The sequence below is a fragment of the Budorcas taxicolor genome, chromosome 24 (genome assembly GCF_023091745.1).
Source record: "Budorcas taxicolor isolate Tak-1 chromosome 24, Takin1.1, whole genome shotgun sequence".
NCBI classification, from domain to species: Eukaryota; Metazoa; Chordata; class Mammalia; order Artiodactyla; family Bovidae; genus Budorcas; species Budorcas taxicolor.
The window spans coordinates 34119382-34144730 of record NC_068933.1 but is presented as its reverse complement, the minus strand read 5'-3'; the positions used below and the strand labels follow the sequence as shown (position 1 = coordinate 34144730).

General features: G+C 37.7%; 1 protein-coding gene across 1 annotated transcript in view; it reads left to right on the top strand.

The window, feature by feature from the left end:
• The window catches only part of LOC128068391 (A disintegrin and metallopeptidase domain 3-like), a 117188-nt gene that overhangs the window by 28057 nt on the left and 63782 nt on the right, over positions 1 to 25349 (top strand). The window contains exons 7-10 of the mRNA XM_052661540.1: positions 7316 to 7378; positions 17033 to 17104; positions 17554 to 17720; positions 19844 to 19925. Of these exons, the coding sequence (XP_052517500.1) occupies positions 7316 to 7378; positions 17033 to 17104; positions 17554 to 17720; positions 19844 to 19925 (384 nt within the window). The remainder of the gene's footprint in view (positions 1 to 7315; positions 7379 to 17032; positions 17105 to 17553; positions 17721 to 19843; positions 19926 to 25349) is intronic.

Sequence of the window (25349 nt, the reverse complement as noted above, 5' to 3'; positions counted from 1 at the left end):
AACCCCCAACTTGACTTGAAGAGTCAGCAGTAAGAGAGGGGTTGATAGAGGCAAAGGCAACATACAGTTCCAGCTGCCATAGCTTGAAGTTCTAGTCAATTAGGCTGTAGCCACAAGTATTTGGCTGAGTAATAAGGCAATGGCACCCCACTCCAGTATTCATGCCTGGAAAATCCCATGGACGGAGGAACCTGGTAGGCTGCAGTCCATGGGGTTGCTACAAGTAGGGCACGACTGAGCGACTTCACTTTCTCTTTTCACTTTCATGCATTGGAGAAGGAAATAACACCCCACTCCAGTACTCTTGCCTGGAGAATCCCAGGGACGGGGGGGCCTGGTGAGCTGCCATCTATGGGGTCTCACAGAGTTGGACGCGACTGAAGTGCCTTAGCAGCGGCAGCATATCATCTTTTTATATTTAAATCTTCTCATCTGTAAAAATCCAATAATAAAAATAATACCCAAGTCACACAGGTACTTTAAAGTTTCCATAAATTTGTAATTGAAAATTACTTAGCATAATATGTCAGAAATGTAAGTGATTGATGAATATCAATAAATATTGCTACTGCTACTACCATTTGTATTTGCTATCAATAGTTTCTCATGTACTGAAACAAGGTAATTGGAACTAAATATGGAAAATTTGGATACAAAATAAAATGCAATATGAAATAAAAGACACTAAAATTTCAGAACTAAGAAGAAACCAGGGATATCACTGCTGTTACTGATTGGTGGCCCAAGACTGGGGACCCTTGCACAAGGGAACTACTGAAATGTCTTTTTAACTGTGAGTCCAAATACCTAAGGAAATGATATTAAGGGTGGGTCTAGGACGACAGGTGGTTGAAAATCAGTTTAAAAATATGTATAAAACCTAATTTCCTCTCCTAAACAATTGTTTCTGCTGTAAACTCACAGCTGGTCTAAGACTCTTCTTGGGTGGAATGTGTGAAGTGGGGTCACCAGGCATAGATGTCTTTGTAAATCATAATAGAAGGTGGTTATGATGCCAAAATTAGTGTGAATATATTAAACTTGACACACTAGATGTTGGGAAATGGGTTTAAACATTCTAAGATGTTCATGAGAATCCAGGAGGGAATCGAACCACCCCAAAGAATCAAAACCAAGCATGTTGACAGCAAGGTTTTCCCATTAAGCATTCCAGATAATTTACACTCTCTGAAGACAGCAGGCCATAAGCTCCATATGTGTTCATAGATGTTGCAATATGCTGTCAATGCCTAATATGAAGAAGCACTAGATGTAGGATGAAACAATTTAATATGGTAGGTGTTGTCATGGAAAAATTCAAAGTGTTTAACAATACAGGTGATATGGTATGAGTTCTAATACAGATGAAATTGAGAATCAAAATGATTTAAGCAGGGGTTCTGAACCAATATTTTTAAACATCTGATTTCTTCTGTATAAACACAATATAGAATGGCATGAAACTATTTAGCACCAATATTGAAGATTGAAAGGCAACACAAAAATTACTTAAAATAAGGTAAGGTAGTTTTCAGCCTGTAATTATTTACACAGTCAGAACTACAGAACTGATATTTTTCATTAAAACCAGTTCTTTCCTGCCTATTGTGTATACCTTTCCTAATGTGTAAAACAAACCACACTTAGAATAACAGAGAGAGACTCACCAGGAATGAGAAGATTAGCAGACCACAACACAACCAAATTTCTAAGGAGTAGTTGCCAAATACACTGAATTTTCTGTCAAATCAAGAGATGGAACAACTTTGTAAGCTGTTATCTTCAAACTGTATTCTTCATGAGTAAACACTATTAGGTCAAATACCAGGAGATTTTGAGGTGAGGAATTCCTGTCAGTGGTTTAACATGATGTGTGGGCTTTGCTCATGCAAAGACCAAGGTAGATGAAAATGCTAGCTGTTTCTTTTTCCAGCTTCAACTCAGGGCCTCAAAGGGTCCCCAATAGTATTGGAATTCAGATAGGAGTAAAGGGAGGAGAGTGTCTGAATCCCCATCTTGATAAACCTGAGCTGAACAGGTATCTCTCACGGACTTCTTTTCTCTCAGAGAAGGAGCAATATCATTCTTGAAAAATTGGTCATTTCTTATGAACCACATATAGTGTAAGTCACTTGTCCCCACCATTTGTTCAACAAAAGTTTCACATGAAAGAAATGAATCAATTCTGAAAGAAGAATACAAAAGTAATAAACATGGGACATAAAAACAAATATAAATATAAAATATAATGCAAATTACATGACCCAAAATGAGTTAAAAACAATATTGATATTGTTATATATTTATGTACTATGTGACAAGACTTGTTGTAAGACCTTGACAGTATTCCCTGTCTTTCCAATTCTTTCTACAATTCTGAGTGAGGGCAATTATCCCTCTCTTCAGAAGGGAGCAGAGACCTAGAGAGTTAAAATTATTATTGTAAGTTACAGCATTAAAAAAATAATACATAAATAAAATTCTAATCTAAATAATACAACCCCAGAGAACCATTCTTTAGTACTCACAAGTCTACCCTTTCCGTCTGTTAAAGATCCTGGAAGGACTCAAGAAATAGACATAATAGAAAAACAAAGCCATTTTGAAAATGAAGGACGTTGACAATAGAACTGGTAAATAACAGAATAGACATTATCATAAAACACTAAGGTAACTAAAATGGGCTGGAGTGGGTGAATTTAATCAGATGACCATTATATCTACTACTGTGGGCAAGAATGCCTTAGAAGAAATGGAGTAGCCATCATGGTCAACAAAAGAGTCTGAAATGCAGTACTTGGATGCAATCTCAAAAACGACAGAATGATCTCTGTTCATTTCCAAGGCAAACCATTCAATATCACAGTAATTCAAGTCTATGCTCCAACCAGTAAAGCTGAAGAAGCTGAACGGTTCTATGAAGACCTACAAGACCTTTTAGAACTAACACCCAAAAAAGATGTCCTTTTCATTATAGGGGACTGGAATGCAAAAGTAGGAAGTCAAGAAACACTTGGAGTGACAGGCAAATTTGGCCTTGGAATATGGAATGAAGCAAGAGAACGTACTGGTCAAAGCAAACACCCTCTTCCAACAACATAAAAGAAGACTTTACACACGGACATCATCAGACGGTCAACAATGAAATCAGATTATATTCTTTGCAGCCAAAGATGGAGAAGCACTCTACAGTCAGCAAAAACAAGAATGGGAGCTGACTGGCTCAGATCATGAACTCCTTATTGCCAAATTTAGACTTAAATTGAAGTAAGTAGGGAAAACCACTAGACCATTCAGGTATGACTTAACAAATCCGTTATGATTATACAGTAGAAGTGAGAAATAGATTTAAGGGACTAGATCTGATAGAGTGCCTGATGATATATGGACGGAGGTTCATGACATTGTACAGGAGACAGGGATCAAGACCATCCCCATGGAAAAGAAATGCAAGAAAGCAAAATGGCTATCTAGGGAGGTCTTACAAATAGCTGTCAAAAGAAGAGAAGCGAAAAGCAACGGAGAAATGGAAAAATTTATGAGTATCTGAATGCAGAGTTCCCTAGAATAGCAGGAAGAGATAAGAAAGCCTTCTTCAGCGATCAATGCAAAGAAATCGAGGAAAACAACAGAATGGGAAAGACTAGAGATCTCTTCAAGAAAATTAGAGATACCAAGGGAACATTTCATGCAAAGATGGGCTCGATAAAGGACAGAAATGGTATGGACCTAACAGAAGCAGAAGATATTAAGAAGAGGTGGCAAGAAAGAATACACAGAAGAACTGTACAAAAAAGATCTTCACAACCAAGACAATTACATGCTGTCATCACTCACCTAGCCCCAGACATCCTGGAATGTGAAGTCAAATGAGCCTTAGAAAGCATCACTGCGAACAATGCTAGTGGATGTGAAGGAATTCCAGTTGAGCTATTTCAAATCCTGAAAGATGATGCTGTGAAAGTGCTGCACTCAATATGCAACAAATTTGGAAAACTCAGCAGTGGCCACAGGACTGGAAAAGGTCCGTTTTCATTCCAATTCCAAGGAAAGGCATTGCCAAAGAATGCTCAAACTACCGCACAATTGCACTCATCTCACATGCTAGTAAAGTAATACTCAAAATTCTCCAAGCCAGGCTTTAGCAATACATGAACTGTGAACTTTCAGATGTTGAAACTGGTTTTAGAAAAGCAGAGGAATCAGAGATCAAATTGCCAACATCTGCTGGCAAGTGAGTGAGTTCCAGAAAAATATCTATTTCTGTTTTATTGACTATGCCAAAGCCTTTGACTGTGTGGATCACAATAAACTGTGGAAAATTCTGAAAGAGATGGGAATACCAGACCACCTGACCTGCCTCTTGAGAAACCTGTATGCAGGTCAGGAAGCAACAGTTGAAACTGGACATGGAACAACAGACTGGTTCCAAACAGGGAAAGGAGTACGTTAAGGCTGTATATTGTCACCCTGCTTATTTAACTTGTATGCAGGGTACATCATGAGAAACGCTGGGCTAGAAGAAACACAAGCTGGAATCAAGATTGCCGGGAGAAATATCAGTAACCTCAGACATGCAGATGACACAACCCTTATGACAGTGAAGAGGAACTAAAAGGCCCTTTGATGAAAGTGAAAGAGGAGTGTGAAAAAGTAGGCTTAAAATTCAACAGTCCAAAAACTAAGATTATGGCATCTTGTCCCATCATTTCCTGGCAAATAGATGGGAAACAGTGGAAACAGTGTCAGATTTTATTTTGGGGGTCTCCAAAATCACTGTAGATGGTGACTGCAGCCATGAAATTAAAAGACACTCACTCCTTGGAAGGAAAGTTATGACCAACCTAGATAGCATATTGAAAAGCAGAGACATTACTTTGCCAACAAAGGTCTGTCTAGTCAAGACTATGGTTTTTCCAGTGGTCCTGTATGGATGTGAGAGTTGGACTATAAAGAAAGCTGAGTGCCGAAGAACTGATGCTTTTGAACTGTGGTGTTGGAGAAGACTCTTGAGAGTCCCTTGGACTGCAAGGAGATCCAACCAGTCCACTCTAAAGATCAGTCCTGGGTGTTCTTTGGAAGGACTGATGTTGAAGCTGAAACTCCAATACTTTAGCCACCTCATACGAAGAGCTGACTCATTGGGAAAGACTCTGATGCTGGGAGGGATTGGGGGCAGTAGGAGAAGGGGACAGCAGAGGATGAGATGGCTAGATGGCATCACCGACTCAATGGACATGAGTTTGGGTGAACTCCGGAAGTTGGTGATGGACAGGAAGGCCTGGCATGATGCAATTCATGAGGTCGCGAAGAGTCAGACATGACTTAGCGACTGAACTGAACTGAATGTTAGATTCAATGCTGAGCATGGCAGGATTGATGCTTTTGAACTGTGGTGTTGGAGTAGACTCTTGAGAGTCCCTTGGACTGCAAGGAGATCCAGCCAGTCACTCCTAAAGGAAATCAGTCCTGGGTGTTCACTGGAAGGACTGATATTGAAGCTGAAACTCCAGTACTTTGGCCACCTGTTGCAAAGAGCTGACTCATTAGAAAAGACCCCAAAACTGGGAAAGATTGAAGGCAGGATGAGAAGGGGATGACAGAGGATGAGATGGTTGGATGGCATCACCGACCCAATGGACATGAATTTGGGTAAACTCCGGGAGTTGGTTGTGGACAGGGAGGACTGGCGTGCTGCAGTTCATGAGGTCCAAAGCGTCGGACACGACTGAGCAACTGAACTGAACTGAGGAGGGTATACCATAGGCTATAGTTTGCTGACCTCACTCTCAAGATACATGCTGTGGTATTGGTTTATGTGTGGAACAGTGGAATACCATAGAGGAGAGGTATAGCCATGTGCTCTTGCCCAAATGGTTATGAGCAAAGATGCTAAGGTCTTTGGAAAGTAAAGAATGACATCTTCATCAAATATGTAAGAAGATTGGATTTCCACATGGAAATCCTTATTCTAGAAAATTGAATTAGAGGGTAAACTTAAGTGTCAAACCAAACAAAATTTCTAGTAGGGGATTTAGGAGAAACCAAATTAATGAGCCATAAGACTGTGAAAAGATGTTCAACATCATTAATCATACAGGAACTGCAAATTAAAATCTCAATGAGTTCTCAGCACATACTGACAGGAATGGATGCAATGCAAAAGAATGACAACACCAAATGAAGGCAAGAGTGTGGAGCAGTTGACATTAGTTCTTGGCAAAAAATGCAGAATGATCCATCTATTGAGTTGGCCAAAAGATCTGTTCAGATTTTTCTATTTGATGTAATGAAAAGACCTGAACAAACATTTTAACCAACCTAATAACTATAGAAAACTATCAAATTTTTATATTTCTATATACATATACAAGTATCATGTGAATCAGATTTTCCAGTTCTAAACATTGAACCAAGAAAAATGAAAGACTATAACTATCCAAAAACCTGTACATGGATATTCACATCTACATCATTTACAACAGCTAAGATGTTCAAACAATCCAAATGGTCATCAACGGTTAAATATATTAACAAATTGTTCTATGTTTCTAAAATCTCACACTTGGTAACAACAAAAACAAATGAATTACCAATAATCACAGCAACACGGACAAGTGCTGAGTTAAAGAAACCAGATATAGAAGAAGACATATCATACGATTTCACTTATATAAACTTATAGAGTAAATTATTGCAACCTATGGTGAGAGAAAGTAGGTCACTGGTTACCTTGAACCTTATAGGCTATTAACTTTATAGGGTAATGGAAACATTCTTTATTTTACTGATAGTAATGGATGCATGGTTGTATACATTGCTACCAGTTTGTGTAACTGTGTTCTTAAAATACATGCATTTTATTGAGAGTAGGCCATGGTAAATAATTTCAAGTACAAAAATGATGATAAAATAGACCAACATTTGGGGGTAAGTTGATGGGAATTTGTTTAGCTTGAAGGTTAAATTAGGGACCTAGAGGAAGTTTTTGAGGGGAAAGAAACAAGAATCCTCCCTCATTTCAGTAACTTTTTTTGAGGATTCTAATTATCAAGAGTATAAGGCAAAAGCTTCTGATTTGTTCTCAAAATGTTTATGCAGAATCTCCCAGATTATTTACTCAATGGGCATTGATCCTTATATTTCTTTTAATTATATCTTTACGTGTTTGCATCTGTAGCTATAATCTATCTAGCTAGCTAGCTAGCTATACCTGTGTGTGAGTGTGTGTGTATATAATTATATAATGTACATGATAATTACAAACAAGATAAGATTTTTTAAATCTTATCAATTCATGTCCTCTGTTTTGCAGAAAGATTCAGGTGTGCTGTTGAAAAGAGTTCTGAAAATACGTGTCATTATTGATAAAGCTTTGGTAAGCATTATTGATACATTTTCCTTATACTCTTTTATTTAAATTGAAAAGGAATATAAAGATAATCTTTGCAATGCAGAAATACATTAATTTGTTCAAAATATATGTATCAGTGTGACAGGACATAAAGACACATTATCAGTTGGCTTTCCAACAACATAAGAGGATCAGTAACTATTTATTAGAACTAATGTAAAATTTTATATGTAAGGGGAGATCCAGTAATCTATTGGATTATAACTAGTTGCATATATTTCTGGGTTCACCCACAAATTGTGGCAAAACACTGCCTTAAGTCAATTTTCATTTTAAAGTGTTTTATTATTAAATTGAAGAAGATCCTTCTATTAAACATAATCTTTTATAAGAATATTTTGTGTTGTGTAATTGCTTGGGTATTCTGGTGGAAATAATCATTTTTTAAATGTCTATAGCAGTTTTATCCATATTTATAAAACTTGGAAAGAACATAGATTTTCTTTTAAAAGTGAGGGGATAAGTTGTGGCACATACAGACTGGGATATTCTTTAATGCTAAAAAGTTTACTGCTAATTAACTATGAAAAACGTAATGTTGGTGAGAGGGAGGCTATAATTTGAAGGTAAACATTCTGTAGGACACACTGGGTAAATATCTAGTAAATTGTAAAGGGAGAAGAAGAATACATAGGAACACATTTGATTTTTGAACTTTTCATTTAAACAATTAGTTTTAGCAAACACTTACAGGCAATAAGTTTTTTTTAAAAAAAAAAAAAAAACCTGTTTTGTCCATTATTACAAGTAATTTTGTATAAGCCAGTAAGTGTCACGATGTTCTAGAATTTTTGCATAAAATGAAATTTTCAAATCTTTAAATAATTTTTATAAAAGCAGTAATAGAAAATGATGACATCAGTTCTGGGATCCCTGGGCCCTACAACCAGGCTCCAGGTCCCAGCTCTGCCTATCAATAGCTAGGCACTAGCCCCAGGACCAGGCTTCACTCAGCAGTGGAAGTGCTATGGCCTTGGAATGTTCTGCACCTTTACTCCATACAGCACTGAGCCAGCACTATCCCAGAGCTCCCTGGAGTTTTACAGTCAGCTGCCTTATGACCTTGTTCTGCCAACCAGCACCTGGCAGCCAATGCATGAGGCAGAACTGCCAACCAACTGGACCAGGGGCCAAACAAGACTAACAGACGTCTCACCTAGTCAGCCTTCAGCAACAGAAAGACCCACACAGCCACACAGGGGAAGCCACTAGAGTATACACCAAAGGTGATGAAAGTTGAGTCAGCTGCTGAAACACATAGTGCCTGCAAAAGGCCACATCTCCAGCATTAAGAAGCACAACCAATCTACCAGGTACATACAAATGCCAATACTTAGGCAGACATGTTCCAGATGAAGCAATAAGTAAACAGCCGAAAAGAATGTTTAAGTGAAATAGAGATAAGCAACCTACTCGAGAAAGAGGTTAGGGTAGTGCTTGTAAAGACAATCAAAAACCTCAGAAGAAGAATGCATAGACAGAGCAAGAAAATATTAATATGAAGAACGACCAAACATAGATGAAGAATACAACACTGAAATGAAAAATACACGTGGAGTTACCAATAGTAGACTAGATGATACAGAAGGATGGATCAGTGAGCTGGAAGACAGTGTGATGGAAATTACTGATGGTGAACAGAAAACAGAAAGAATAACAAAAAATGAGAACCTTGAAAGAGAACTCTGGGACAACATTAAGCACATTAATATGTACATTATAGGCCCCCCAGAAGGAGAAGAGAGAGATAGTAATTAAAATGACAAAAGTTAAAGATGAAAAGAGGACAGTGAAAGCAGGAAAAGAAAACCAACAAAAGGAATATACATAGAGCTATCAGCTGACTTCTCAGCAGAAACTCTGCAGTCCAGAAGGGAGCGGCACCCAGTATTTAACATGTTGAAAGTGAAAAATCTACAGCCAAGAATACTCTATCCAGCAAGGCTTCCCAAATTTGATTTAGAGATCAAAATCTATATAGACAAGTAAAACTCAAAAGAGTTCAGGAACTAGCATTACAAGAAATGTTAAAGCAGTTTTACTAAGAAACAAAAAGTCCAAAACTGGAAATACAAAAATTAAGAAAGGAAAAGATCACTAGTAGGAGCAAACATACAGTAAATGTAGGAAATCATCTCACATGCAAAGCTGGAAGGAAGGTAGGAAGAATTTTGTCTTTTAACAAAAGCATCTATATCTACAATAACGGGTTAGGAGATACTTAAATTAGATGTAAAATAAGATATTAAAAGCAGTAATTGTGAGGGGAGGAGAATATACATACATGGTTGTTAAGAATGTATTTGAAATTAAGAGATCAGCAACTTAATCACATATAAATGCATATGTGTATGTATAGATTGATACATAAAAACATCATGGTAACTGCAAAAGACAAATGTATACTATATACACACAAGAAAAGTAACAGATACCCAAATATAATATTAAGGTAGTCATCAAATCATATGAGAAGGGAACAAAAGAAAAAGAAAGGAACAAAAAGGACATACAGAAAGAAATCCAAAGCAACGCACAAAATGGAAATGTGAACACACATATCAACAATTACTTTAAGTGGAAATTAACTAAATGCTCCAAGAAAGAAGAAATAGAGTAGTTAAATGGATACATGACAAGACTCATATATGCACTGCCGAAAAGCAACTCACTTCAGATCTAGACTCACAGACAGAAAGTGAGGGAATGGTAAAAGGTATTCCATGCAAAAGGAAATCGAAAAAATGTCAGAGTACCAATACTTATATCTAAGAAAACAGGTTTGAAAAAGAGGTTGTTACAAGAGACAAGGACACTACATAATGATAGGCATCAATCCAATAAGAAGGTATAACAAATGTAAATATCTGTGCACCCAGCATAGAAGCATCCAAATCCATAAAGTAAATATTAATGGACATAAAAGGGGAAATTAACAGTAACTCAACAACAGTAGGCAATTTAGCACCTCACTTACATCAATGGACACATCATCCAGACAGAAAATCAATAAGAAACCAAAAGCTTTACATGACACATTCTATGTATATGGAACATTCCATTAGAAAAATGCAGGTTGCAGATGTTTCCAGCTGCACATGGCACAGTCTACAGAGCACGTCACATGCCAGCCTATAAAGCCAGGCTTGGTGAATTTCAGAAATCATGACAAGCATCGTTTCTGAACACGTACAATGAGACTAGAAACGAACTACAAGAAATATATTCCAAAAAAAAAAAAAAAAAAAAAAACTAAACACATAGAGGCTAAGCAATGTACTGCTTAATAGTCAATGGGTCACCACAAAATCTAATCTCTGCCTGGAGACAAATGAAAAGAAAACACAACCATCCGTAAATCTTAGATACAACAAAACCGTTTCTAAGAGAGAAGTTTTTGACACAGGTTTTGATACAGGCTTATCTCAGGAAACAAGAAAAGTCTCGGATAAATGACCTAACCTTACACCTAAGGGAATTAGTAAAAAAACAAATAAAACTCAAAATTAGTAGAAGGATAGAAATCATAAATAACAGAACTGAAACTAATGAAATAGGTACTAAGAGAAGAATAGAAAAGAGGCAGACTAATAAGGAAAAAGAAGAGAGGTCCCAAGTGAATACAATCAGAAATTAAAGAGCAGATGTTACAACAAACACCAAGAAATATAAAAGATCATGAGAGACTACTCTGAACAACTATACACCAATAACATGTACAACTTGGAAGACGTGAGAAAATTCATAAAAATGTACAATCTCCCAAGACTGAACCAAGAAGAAATACAAAATGTGAACAGAATAATCACAAGTAATGAAATTGAATCTGCAATTATAGAACTCCAAAAAATCAAACGTTCATGGCTTTGTGAATTTGGGTGAATTTCCCCAAAAATTTAAGAGTAGAGTTAGCATCTATCCTACTCAAACTATTCCAAAAAATTGCAGAGGATGGAACGATTCTGAACTTATTCCATGGGGACAGCATCAACCTGACAGGAAAGTCAGAAAAATATCATAAAAAGAAAACAAAATTGTAGGGACTCCCTGGTAATTCAGTTCAGTTCAGTTCAGTTCAGTCACTCAGTCATGTCCAAATCTTTGTGACATTATGGACTACAGAACTCCAGGCTTCCCTGTCCATCACCAATGACTGAAGCTTACTCAAACTCATGTCCATCTAGTCAGTGATGCCATCCAACCATCTCATCCCCTATCGTGCCCTTCTCCTCCCATCTTCAATCTTTCCCAGCATCAGGGTCTTTTCTAGTGAGTCAGTTCTTCACATCAGGTGGCCAAAGATTTGGAGTTTCAGCTTCAGCATCAGTCCTTCCAATAAATATTCAGGACTGATTTCCTTCAGGATAGACTGGTTGGATCTCCTTGCAGTCCAAGGGACTTTCAAGAGTCTTTTCCAGCACCACAGTTCAAAAGCATCAATTCTTTGGCACTCAGCTTTCTTTATAGTCCAACTTTCACCTCCATTGATGACTATTGGAAAAACCATAGCTTTGACTAAATGGACTTTGCTAGTAATGCCTCTGGTTTTTAAAACACTGTCTAGGTTGATCATAGCTTTCCTTCCAATGAGCAAGCATCTTAATTTCATGGCTGCAGTCACCATCTGCAGTGATTTTGGAGCCCAAACCGATAAAGTCCTTCACTGTTTCCATTGTTTCCCATCTATTTGCCAAGAGTGATGGGACTGGATGCCATGCTCTTAGTTTTTTGAATGTTGAGTTTCAAACCAACTTTTTTACTCTCCTCTTTCACTTTCATCAAGAGGCTCTTTAGTTCTTCTTCGCTTTCTGCCATTAGGATAGTTTTATCTGCATATCTGAGATTATTGATATTTCTCCTGGCAATCTTGATTCCAGCTTGTGCTTCATCCAGGCTGGCATTTCGCAAGAAGGAAATGGTAACCCACTCCAGTATTCTTGCCTGGAGAATCCCATGGACAGAGGAGCCTGGCAGGCTACAATCCATGGGGTCGCAAAGAGTCGGACACGACTGAGCGACTTCGCTTACTTACTTAGTCTGCATATAAGTTAAATAAGCAGGGTGACAATATGCAGCCTTGACGTACTCCTTTCCCGATTTGGAACCAGTCTGTTGTTCCAAGTCCAGTTCTAATTGTTGCACCTTAAGTTGCATACAGATTTCTCAGGAGGCAAGTCAGGTGGCCTGGTAATCCCATCTCTTTCAGAATTTTCCACAGTTTATTGTGATCCACACAGTCAAAGGCTTTGGCATAGTCAATAAAGCAGAAATAGATGTTTTTCCGGAACTCTCTTGCTTTTTCGATGATCAGCGGATGTTGGTAGTTTGATCTCTGGTTCCTCTGCCTTCTCTAAAACCAGCTTGAACCTCTGGAAGTTCATGGTTCATGTACTGTTGAAGCCTGGCCTGGAGAATTTTGAGCGTTACTTTACTAGCGTGAGAGATGAGTACAATTGTGCAGTAGTCTGAGCATTCTTTGGCATTGGCTTTCTTTGGGATTGAAATGAAAACTGACCTTTTCCAGTCCTGTGGCCACTGCTGAGTTTTCCAAATTTGCTGGCGTATTGAGTGTAGCACTTTCACAGCATCATCTTTTAGGACTTGAAGTAGCTCAACTGGAATTCCATCACCTCCACTAGCTTTGTTCATAGTGATGGTTTCTAAAGCCCACTTGACTTCATATTCCAGGATGTCTGGCTCTAGGTAAGTGATCACACCATCGTGATTATCTTGGTCATGAAGATCTGTTTAGTACAGTTCTTCTGTGTATTCTTGCCACCTCTTCTTAATATCTCTGCTTCTCTTAGGTCCATACCATTGCTGTCCTTTATTATGCCCATCTTTGCATGAAATGTTCCCTTGGTATCTCTAATTTTCAAGAAGAGATCTCTATCTAGTCTTTCCCATTCTGTTGTTTTCCTCTTTTTTCTTTGCATTGATCACTGAGGAAGGTTTTCTTATCTCTCCTTGCTATTCTTTTTGGAACTCTGCATTCAAATGGGTTTATCTTTCCTTTTCTCCTTAGCTTTTCGCTTCTCTTCTTTTCATAGCTATTTGTAAGGCCTTCTCAGACAACCATTTGCCTTTTTGCATTTCTTTTTCTTGGGGATGGTCTTAATCACTGCCTCCTGTCTGATTTCACAAGCCTCTATCCCTAGTTCTTTAGGCACTTTCTCTATCAGATATAATCCCTTGAATCTATTTGTCACTTCCACTGTATAATCATAAGAGATTTGATTTAGGTCATACCTGAATGGTCTGGTGGTTTTCCCTACTTCCTGAAATTTAAGTCTGAATTTAGCAACAAGGAGTTCATGATCTGAGCCACAGTCAGCTCCCAGTCTTGTTTTTTCTGCCTGTATAGAGCTTCTCCATGTTTGGCTGCATAGAATATAATCAATCTGATTTTTGTATTGACCATCTGGTGATGTCCATGTGTTGATTCTTCTTTTATGTTGGAAGAGGGTATTTGCTATGACCTGTGTGTTCTTTGGCAAAACTCTGTTAGCCTTTGCCCTACTTTGTTTTGTACTCCAAGTCCAAATTTGCCTGTTACTCCAGCTATCTCTTAACTTCCTACTTTTACATTCCAGTCTCCTATAATGAAAAGGATATCATTTTGGAATGTTAGTTGTAGAAGGTCTTGTAGGTCTTCAACTTCAGCTTCTTCAGCATTATTGGTTGGGACATAGGCTTGGGTTACTGTGATATTGAATGGTTACTGGTACTTCACGGATAAGAATTCACCTGCCAATGCAGGGAACATGTGTTCAGTCCCTGCTCTGGGACCATCCCATGTCTTGGAGCAACTAAGTCAGCAAGCCTCCCCTACTGAGCCCACATCCTGCAACTACTGATGCCTGCTTGCCGAGAGCCTGTGCTCTGCAACAAGAGAAGCCACCACAATCAGACGCCTACGCACTGCAGAGAAACTCCATGCATAGCAATGAAGATTCAACATAGCCACAAATAAATCTTTTTTAACAAAGGAAAGAGCAAGCCAATACCACTGATAAACATAGCTGCAAAAATTCTCAACAAAATGTTAGCAAACCAGTTTCAACAGTATATTAAAAGGATCATACACCACAGTTTAGTGGAATTTATCCCAGAGATGCAACAGTTTTTCAGTATCCACAAAAAAATTAATGTGGTACACCTACAGATGGCCAACAGGCACATAATAACCATCTGATCATCTCAGTAGATACTGAAAAAGATTTTTACAAAATTCATCTTCCCTTTATGATAAAAACTCTACAGAAAAGAGGCATAAAGAGAATGGTCCTCAACATAATATAGCTCATATATGACAAACCCACACCTAATATCATACTTAATGGTGAAAAGCTGAAAGCACTTCCTTGAAGATAAGGAACAATACAAGAATGTCCTCGCCTGAAAATTTTATTCAACATAGTGCTGGAAATCCTTGCCTTAGTAATCAGTAAAGAAAAGGAAATAGAATCCAACTTGGGAAGGAAGAAACATAACAGTCAATGTTTTCAGATGACACGATACTATACATAGAAAATCCTAAAGTGAAAAGAAGTGAAGTTGTTCAGTCATGTCCAACTCTTTGTGCCCCTATGGACTGTAGCCTACCAGGCTCCTCCGTCCGTGGGATTTTCCAGGCAAGAGTACTGGAGTGGGTTACCATTTCCTTCTCCAGAAAATCCTAAAGACAACACTAAAAACTACTAGAGTTAATCAATGTATTCGTAAAGATGCTGGATGCAAAATTAACATACAGAAACTTGTTGCATTTCTGTCTACTAACAATGAACTGTCAGAAGGAGAAATTAAGAAGACTATCTCCTTTACTATTGCATCAAAAAGAATAATACCTAGGAAAAAATCTAAAGAAGTAAAAGACTTCTACATAAACAGATGGAAAGACACACTGTTTTCATAGATCTCAGGAATTCCTGTTGGTGAAGTGCCCATACTCCCAAGGCTATTTAAGGATTAAGTGTAATCCCTGTCAAAATACCAATGGCATTTTTCATGAAACTAGAAGAAGTAACCCTAAAATTTGTATGGAAACATGAAAGACCCCCAAATAGCCAACTCAATATTGAGAAATAACAGAAGAAAGTATCACACTCTATGACTTTATACCACTAAGCTGCAGTAATCAAAATTGTATGATACAAGAATAAACACAGACACACACGTCTATGGAATTGAATAAAGAGCCCAGATATAAAAGCATGCACTTATGGTCAATTAATCTACAACAAAGGAGGTAAGACTATACACTGAAGCAAAAAGCAGTCCTAAAAATAAGTGATGCTGGGAAAACAAGACACCTATGTATGTGGGACTGAAAGTAGAACATTTTCTCACACCATATACAAAAATAAATTCAAAATGAAATAAAGACTTAATGTAAGACAGGAAACCATATTACTCCTGGCAGAAAATATAGGCAGAACTCTCTCAGTCACTAATCATAACAGTGTTATTTTATCTGTCTCCTCAGGCAAAGAAAGTGAAAGGAAAAATAAGCAAATAGTAACTACTTAAAAGCTTTTGCACAGCAAAGGAAACCATAAACAAATGAAAAGACAGCCTGTAGAATGGGAAAAGAGTAGTTGCCAATTACGACTGATAAAGGGTTAATATTCAAACTATATAAACAGTTCATACAACTGAATATCAAAAACAACCCAATTTAAAAGTGTGCAATATTGTAAAGTAATTAGTCTCCAATTAAAAGAAATAAATTTTAAAGAAACATAAAAGGACGTATATACAAAATAAATAAATAAAAGTGTGCAAGAGAACTGAATAGTTTTTCAAGGAAGACCTACAGATGGTTAATAAGCACAGAAAAGATGTTCAACATCTCTGAAATGCAATCAGAACTACTAAAAGATATCACTTCACACTTATCAGAATGGCTATAGTCAAATAAGCCACAAATAACAATTGATGCCAAGGATGTGAATAAAAAGGAACCCTTATTAATTATGCAATCTTGGAATCTTAACTTTTGATCCTAAATAACTACATGTGTAAAGAGGAATATAATCATCACCATCTCATTTTAATATTGTTATTGTTGTTTAGTCAGTCACTAAGTCATAGCCAACTGTTTTGCAACCCCGTGCACTGTAGCCTCCTCAGGCTCCTCTGTCCTTGGGATTTCCCAGGCAGGAATGCTGGGATGAGTTGCCATTTCCCTCTGCAGGGGATCTTCCTGACCCAGGGATCAAACCCACATCTCCTGCATTGGCAGGTGGATTCTTTAGTACTGAGCCAGTTGGGAAGCCCTATTTTATATTATTCGTTGCTATATAATGTCCCTATGGAAGAATGGAGAGGGAAATGGCAACCCACTCCAGTATTCTTGCCTGGAGAATCCCATGGATGGAGGAGCCTGGTGGGCTACAGTCCATGGGGTCGCAAAGAGTTAAACACGACTGAGTGACTTAAAATCTAAAATATTAAGTCCCTAGGTTTAAGTCTAGAACTTATTAGTACTTGCTAAGTCTTAATTATAATTTTGTCTTTTTGTTTGCATGCTGCATTATTTTAACATTTTTATATCCATTGAAATGTGGTAGTTTAGTCATTTTCACTGATGATTAAAAAATAAAATTTGCCTTTCAGTATGATTATATGGGTTCTGAAGTGACACTTGCATCTGAGAAGATTATCTATGTTTTTAGTCTAATCAACACTGTGAGTATTTATGTTTGATATTTAAATAAGAAGCATTCATGTAAATATAGTAGCATTGTTTGAATAACTAGCATGTGCTCTTTTGAAAATGCTCATGTACTTACTTGGCTGCAATGGTTCTCAGTTGTGGCACGTGGGTTTGTCCCTTGTGCCTCTCTGGCTCAATAGTTGCCATGCATGGTCTTTGTTCCTCTGCGGCATGTGGGATCTTCCTGGACCAGAAATGGAATCCACGACCCCTGCAGGGAAAAGCAGATTCTTAACTACAGCCCACCAGTGAAGTCCAACATGTGCAACTTTATAAAATGTATACTTCCTGAAACTAACTTATTCCACCAGTGAATTTCATCTGAAAAAAAATATAATCAGAAAATTGGCATTGCATATAAATGTATAGTATTATATTTATGATTACTTATAGCCATATATCATGAATCTCCTATTTTTAGATGTATTCTCAGCTTCAAGTGTCTGTTATATTAACTTCTCTGGAGATCTGGTCAGATCTAAATAAGATTTCAACTGATGGGGATGCACATGAAGTACTACAAAGATTTGTGTCCTGGAGAGAAAAAAACTTATTACAAAGCTCCCATGATTTGGCATACTTATTAATGTAAGTAATTTATTTTCATTGGTATAAAGTTTATCAAACTATTTGTAAGTGAACTATCAAAATTGTACACAAAATTTATTATTTAGAATAACAAAGATAGCTCAAAAAATGACTATGAGAGTACTGTGTTGGCAGAATGAAAGCTATAAAAATCTGATGATTCAATGTAAGACACTAAAGCATGGTAGGCCATTATCCTGAGTGGTCTGCTTACTTCTGAGTTTAAAGAACTGAAAATATGTAAAGCCATGGGACAACATAGGGCCTCTATTGTTTTAAAGAATTCTGCAGAGGTAAATAACCAAGACCAGCATTTTTACATTAAATAAAGCATACATTGGTTGACAGAATGCAACAAATCCATATAAATCTGCTTACATTAGAAAACATAAGTATGGTAATGTGATGATCTTATGGAATGTCTTTCCTGACCTAAGGTTGTAGCTATTTAGCTGCTTCCACTGTAACTTTCAAGAGTCTTTCTATATGCTGATTTGATTATTTTGGATGGAAAAAACAAAAAACATGATTCCATAAGGCCTTAAGTAATATGGATACATCTATAAATCTCTGATGTCTCTGTGAAATTTAAGGTCAGGTGTGGAGGTTCAGGAGCAGCTTTAACTAAGGATTAACGTGTGTGTGGACATTTAATGCATCCCATCTCTGTTTTTCCTGATGACTGTGCTGCATACATTGTCTCTTTTGTCCTCCAATTCAACACTTTTTATGCCATCTGAGCTTTTCAGTTCAGTTCAGTTCAATCGCTCAGTCGTGTCTGACTCTTTGCGACCTCATGAATTGCAGCAGACCAGGCCTCCCTGTCCATCACCAACTCCCGGAGTTCACTCAAACTCAACGTCCATCGAGTAGGTGATACCATCCAGCCATTTCATCCTCTGTCGTCCCCTTCTCTTCCTGCCCCCAATCCCTCCCAGCATCACAATCTTTTCCAATGAGTCAACTCTTCACATGAGGTGGCCAAAGTACTGGAGTTTCAGCTTTAGCATCATTCCTTCCAAAGAAATCCCAGGGCTGATCTCCTTCAGAATGGACTGGTTGGATCTTCTTGCAGTCCAAGGGACTCTCCAGAGTCTTCTCCAACACCACAGTTCAAAAGCATCAATTCTTGAGCACTCATCTTTCTTCACAGTCCATCTCTCACATCCATACATGACCACTGGAAAAACCATAGCCTGACTAGATAGACCTTTATTGGCAAAGTAAAGTCTCTGCTTTTCAATATTCTATCTAGGTCGGTCACAAGTTTTCTTCCAAGGAGTAAGCGTCTTTTAATTTCACGGCTACAATCACCATCTGCAGTGATTTTGGAGCCCCCCAAAATAAAGTCTGACACTGTTTCCACTGTTTCTCCATCTATTTCCCATGAAGTGATGGGACCAGATGCCATGATCTTCGTTTTTTAAGCCAACTTTTTCACCCTCCTCTTTCACTTTCATCAAGAGGCTTTTTAGTTCTTCTTCACTTTTTGCCCTAAGGGTGGTGTCATCTGCATATCTGAGGTTATTGATATTTTCTCCCGGCAATCTTGATTCCAGCTTGTGCTTCTTCCAGCCCAGAGATTCTCAGGATGTACTCTGCATATAAGGTACATAACCAGGTTAAATAAGCATTCTGTCAGATCATGAACTCCTTATTGCCAAATTCAGACTTAAATTGAAGAAAGTAGGGAAAACCACTAGACCATTCAGGTATGACCTAAATCAAATCCCTTATGATTATACAGTGGAAGTGAGAAATAGATTAAGGGACTAGATCTGAGGTTTTACTACATGCAAATTCATGGCAGTAATCTATCCTGACTTTTATGTCTTAGAACCTTGTCCATCCAGTGTTGACAGCAGTGGTGATTAATTTCTGGAAGGATAAGGCACTGCTGGATTTTAAGCTGTGCATCATACAATGTTAAAATTGACTTTTGAACTTAATTTGGACACACCAGAGGAGACTACCCAACTACAAAATGATTGAGGCATTAGACATGATACACAATATTCATGTATTAAAGAAAGCAGCTTTATTGAGGAATCTAATTCTTAAACATCATTAAGTTATTGATAATTTAAAGTGCATTTATCCACAAGGAAAATGTTATTGTTTAGTTACAGGGACCATCCTAATTATGTAGGAGCAACATACCATGGAATGGCATGTGATCCAAAGTTTGCTGCAGGACTTGCTCTGGTATGTCCCTTCTCTTTAGTAATTATATCATTTTATTCCTTTCTCTTCAGTAATTGTATCATGTTTTGAAAGTTAATATCTTCTTTAAGAACAAAAGTGTGTATAGTATATCTAACAACTTATTAAATTAATATTTTAATACAGTGCTTTATTTTTTACTTTTAACCTCACATTGTCATTTTTAAAATTTTTTTATGTTGGTAAAATACACATTGTGTGAAACTGACCATCTTAAGCATTATATGTTCACTGTGCAGTAGTGTTAAGTCTGTCTGCATTGTTGTGAAGTAGATGTATAGAATCTTTATCTTGCTTTAATGAAACTTCGTACACATTGGCCAACAAGGCCTCATTTTCCATACCTCCACCCCCTGGCAACCACGATTCTCCTCTCTGCTTCTGTGAGTATGATACATTTTAGGTCCCACATATAAGGTAGACCATACAATATTTGTTTTTCTGTGTCTGGCTTATTTCTCTTTGAATAATACATCCAGCTTCATCCATGTTTTTGAAAATGGTAGGATTTCATTCTTTTTATGGCTGAATAATATTTCATGTTACTCATATACATATATAAATCATATCATATTATCCATTTGTATACATAGACACTTTCTTTATGCATTCATATATTAGCGACCACTTAGTTTAGTTCCATATCTTGGTGATTGTGAATAATGCTACAATTAACATGAGAGATGGGAATGCAGATATCTCTGTGAGATAGTAGCTTCAGTTATTTTGGAGATATACCTAGAAGTGGGTTTGCTGGATCATATGGTATTTCTATTTTTAATATTATGAAGACTCATAATACTGAGGTCCAGAGTGGTTGCACCATTTTATAATCCCACCAGCATTTCACATTTCATATTTTACTCATCCCACCCTCATTAACAGCTGTTATTCTTTGTTGTTGGTAATTATTTTAAGGGGTATGCCGTGATATCACATTTTGGTTTTGACTGTAGCTTTACAATCACTAGTGATAATTGAGCCACCTTTTCATATCCTTTTTGGTGTTTTGTACATCATCTCTGGAGAAATAGATGTTTATTCAAGACCTTAGCCCATTTTTTACCTGCATTACTTGATTTTCTTGTTTAGTTAAAGCAGTTCTTCTTCTGAGTATCAACACCTTTGGATATCCTTCATCCAGTTCCCCTCCTCTCAAGCTCTGCCCCCCATATCCATAAATCTAATCCCTGTTTTTAGTTTGTTTGTTTTGAATTATAATTGACCTATATCCCTATGTTGACTTCCCTGGTGGCTCAGTTCGTAAAGAGTCTGCCTGCAACGTGGGAGACCTGGGTTTGATCCCTGGGTTGGGAAGATGCCCTGGAGAAGGAAATGGCAACCCACTCCAGTATTCTTGCCTGGAGAATTCCATGGACAGAGGAGCCTGGTGAGCTACAGTTCACGGGTTCACAAAGAGTCAGACATGACTAAGTGACTAACTTCACCCCATGTTAGTTTCTGTTATACAAAATATTAATTTAATATTTCTATACTATTCAAAATGATTATCACAATAAGTCTAGAAATGATATATCATTATACAAAGATTGTTTTTCAGTCACTCAGTTGTATCTGACTCTGCGAACCCATGGAACTGCAGCATGCCAGGCTTCCCTGTCCTTCACCATCTCCCAGAATTTGCTCAAACTCATTTCCATGGAATCAGTGATGCCATCCAACCATCTCATTTTCTTTTGTCCCCTTCTCCTCCTGCCTACTATCTTTCCCAGGGTCAGAGTCTTTTCTAATGAGTTGACTCTTTGCATCAGGTGGCCAAAGTGTTGGAACTTCAACTTCACACTCAGACCTTCCAATCACCATTCAGAATTTATTTCCTTTAGGATTAACTGTTTTGACCTCCTCGCTGTACAAGGGACTTTCTTTTTTGTTTTACCATTTACCATTTATTTATTTTTTTTTTCTTACTTTACAATATTGTATTGGTTTTGCCATACATCAACATGAATCCACCACGGGTGTACACGTGTTCCCCATCCTGAACCCCCCTCCCACCTCCCTCCTCGTACCATCCCTCTGGTTCATCCCAGTGCACCAGACCCAAGCATCCTGTATCCTACATCGAACCTGGTGATTCGTTTCTTATATGATATTATACATGTTTCAATGCCATTTTCCCAAAGCATCCCACCTTCTCCATCTCCCACAGAATCCAAAAGACTGTTCTATACATCTGTCTCTTTTGCTGTCTCACAAACAGGGTTATCGTTACCATCTTTCTAAATTCCATATATATGCGTTAGTATACTGTATTGGTGTTTTTCTTTCTGGCTTACTTCACTCTGTATAATAGGCTCCAGTTTCATCTACCTCATCAGAACTGATTCAAATGTATTGTTTTTAATGGCTGAGTAATACTCCATTGTGTATATGTAGCACAGCTTTCTTATCCATTCATCTGCTGATGGACATCTAGGTTGTTTCCATGTCCTGGCTATTATAAACAGTGCTGCGATGAACATTAGGGTACATGTGTCTCCTTCTATTCTGGTTTCCTCAGTGTGTGTGCCCAGCAGAGGGATTGCTGGGTCATAAGGCAGTTCTATTTCCAGTTTTTTAAGGAATCTCCACACTGTTCTCCATAGTGGCTGTACTAGTTTGCATTCCCACCAACAGTGTAAGAGGGATCCCTTTTCTCCACACACTCTCCAGCATTTATTGCTTGTAGATTTTTGGATCACAGCCATTCTGACTGGTGTGAAATGGTACCTCATTGTGGTTTTGATTTGCATTTCTCTGATAATGAGTGATGTTGAGCATCTTTTCATGTGTTTGTTAGCCATCTGTACGTCTTCTTTGGAGAAATGTCTATTTAGTTCTTTGGCCCATTTTTTGATTGGGTAGTTTATTTTTCTGGAATTGAGCTGCAGGTGTTGCTTGTATGTTTTTGAGATTTGTTGTTTGTCAGTTGCTTCATTTGCTATTATCTTCTCCCATTCTGAAGGCTGTCTTTTCAGCTTGCTTTTAGTTTCCTTTGTTGAGCAGAAGCTTTTAATTTTAATTAGGTCACATTTGTTTATTTTTGCTTTTATTTGCAGTATTCTGGGGGGTGAGTCATAGAGGATCCTGCTGTGACTTATGTCAGAGAATGTTTTGCCTATATTTTCCTCTAGAAGTTTTATAGTTTCTGGTGTTACGTTTAGACCTTTAATCCATTTTTAGTTTATTTTTGTGTATGGTATTAGAAAACGTTCTCGTTTCATTCTTTTGCAAGTGGTTGACCAGTTTTCCCAGCACCACTTATTAAAGAGATTGTCTTTTCTCCATTGTATATTCTTGCCTCCTTTGTCAAAGATAAGGTGTCGATAGGTGCATGGATTTATCTCTGGGCTTTCTATTTTGTTCCATTGATCTATATTTCTGTCTTTGTGCCAGTACCATTCAACAGTCTTCTCCAACACCACAGCTGAAAAGCATCAGTTCTTTGGCATTCAGGCTCCTTTATGGTCCAACTCTCACATCCATACATGACTACTGGAAAAACCACAGTTTTGACTATACAGACCTTTGTCAGCAAATTAATGTCTCTGCTTTTTAATATGCTGTCTTGGTTTGTCATAGCTTTTCTTCCAAGGAGCAAGTGTCTTTTAATTTCATGGCTGCAATCACCATCTGCTGTGATTTTGTAGCCCAAGAAAATAAAGTCTCTCACTGTTTACTTTGTTTCACCATCTATTTGCCATGAAGTGATGGAACTGGATGCCATGATCTCAGTTTTTTGAATGTTCAGTTTTAAACCAACTTTTTACTACTCTCCTCTTTGACTTTCATCAAAAAGTTCTTTTTTTTTTATTTTTATTTTTACTTTTACTTTACAATACTATATTGGTTTTGCCATACATTGACATGAATCCACCACGGGTGTACATGTGATCCCAAACATGAACCCCCTTCCCACCTCCTTCCCCACAACATCCCTCTGGGTCATCCCCATGCACCAGCCCCAAGCATGCTGTATCCTGCGTCAGACATAGACTGGTGATTCGATTCTTACATGATAGTATACATATTTCAATGCCTTTCTCCCAAATCATCTCACCCTCTCCCTCTCCCTCTGAGTCCAAAAGTCCACTATACACATCTGTGTCTTTTTTGCTGTCTTGCATACAGGGTCATCATTGCCATCTTTCTAAATTCCATATATATGTGTTAGTATACTGTACTGGTGTTTTTCTTTCTGGCTTACTTCACTCTGTATAATCGGCTCTAGTTTCATCCATCTCATCAGAACTGATTCAAATGTATTCTTTTTAACAGCTGAGTAATACTCCGTTGTATATATGTACCACAGCTTTCTTATCCATTCATCTGCTGATGGACATCTAGGTTGTTTCCATGTCCTGGCTATTATAAACAGTGCTGCGATGAACATTGGGGTACATGTGTCTCTTTCAAGTCTGGTTTCCTCGGTGTGTATGCCCAGCAGTGGGATTGCTGGGTCACAAGGCAGGTCTATTTGCAATTTTTTAAGGAATCTCCACACTGTTTTCCATAGTGGTTGTACTAGTTTGCATTCCCACCAACAGTGTAAGAGGGTTCCCTTTTCTCCACACCCTCTCCAGCAATTATTGCTTGCAGATTTTTGGATCGCAGACATTCTGACTGGTGTGAAGTGTTACCTCATTTTGGTTTTGATTTATGAATAAAAACTAATGAAAATGAAAATATAACAACCCAAAACCTGTGGGACACACTAAAAGTGGTGCTAAGAGGAAAGTTCATAGCACTACAGGCATACCTCAAGAAACAAGAAAAAAGTCAAATAAATAACCTAACTCTACACCTAAAGCAGCTAGAAAAGGAAGAATTGGAGAACCCCGGAGTTAGTAGAAGGAAAGAAATCTTAAAAATTAGGGCAGAAATAAATGCAAAAGAAACAAAAGAGACCATAGCAAAAATCAACAAAGCCAAAAGCTGGGTCTTTGAAAGGATAAATAAAATCGACAAACCATTAGCCAGACTCATCAAGAAGCAAAGAGAGAAAAATCAAATCAATAAAATTAGAAATTAAAGTGGAGAGATCACAAAAGACAACACAGAAATAAAAAGGATCATAAGAGACTACTATCAGCAATTATATGCCAAGAAAATGGACAACGTGGAAGAAATGGACAAATTCTTAGAAAAGTACAACTTTCCAAAACTGAACCAGGAAGAAATAGAAAATCTTAACAGACCCATCACAAGCACGGAAATTGAAACTGTAATCAGAAATCTTCCAGCAAACAAAAGCCCAGGTCCAGACGGCTTCACAGCTGAATTCTACCAAAGATTTCGAGAAGAGCTAACACCTATCCTACTCAAACTCTTCCAGCAAATTGCAGTTGAAGGTAAACTTCCAAACTCATTCTATGAGGCCACCATCACCCTAATACCAAAACCTGA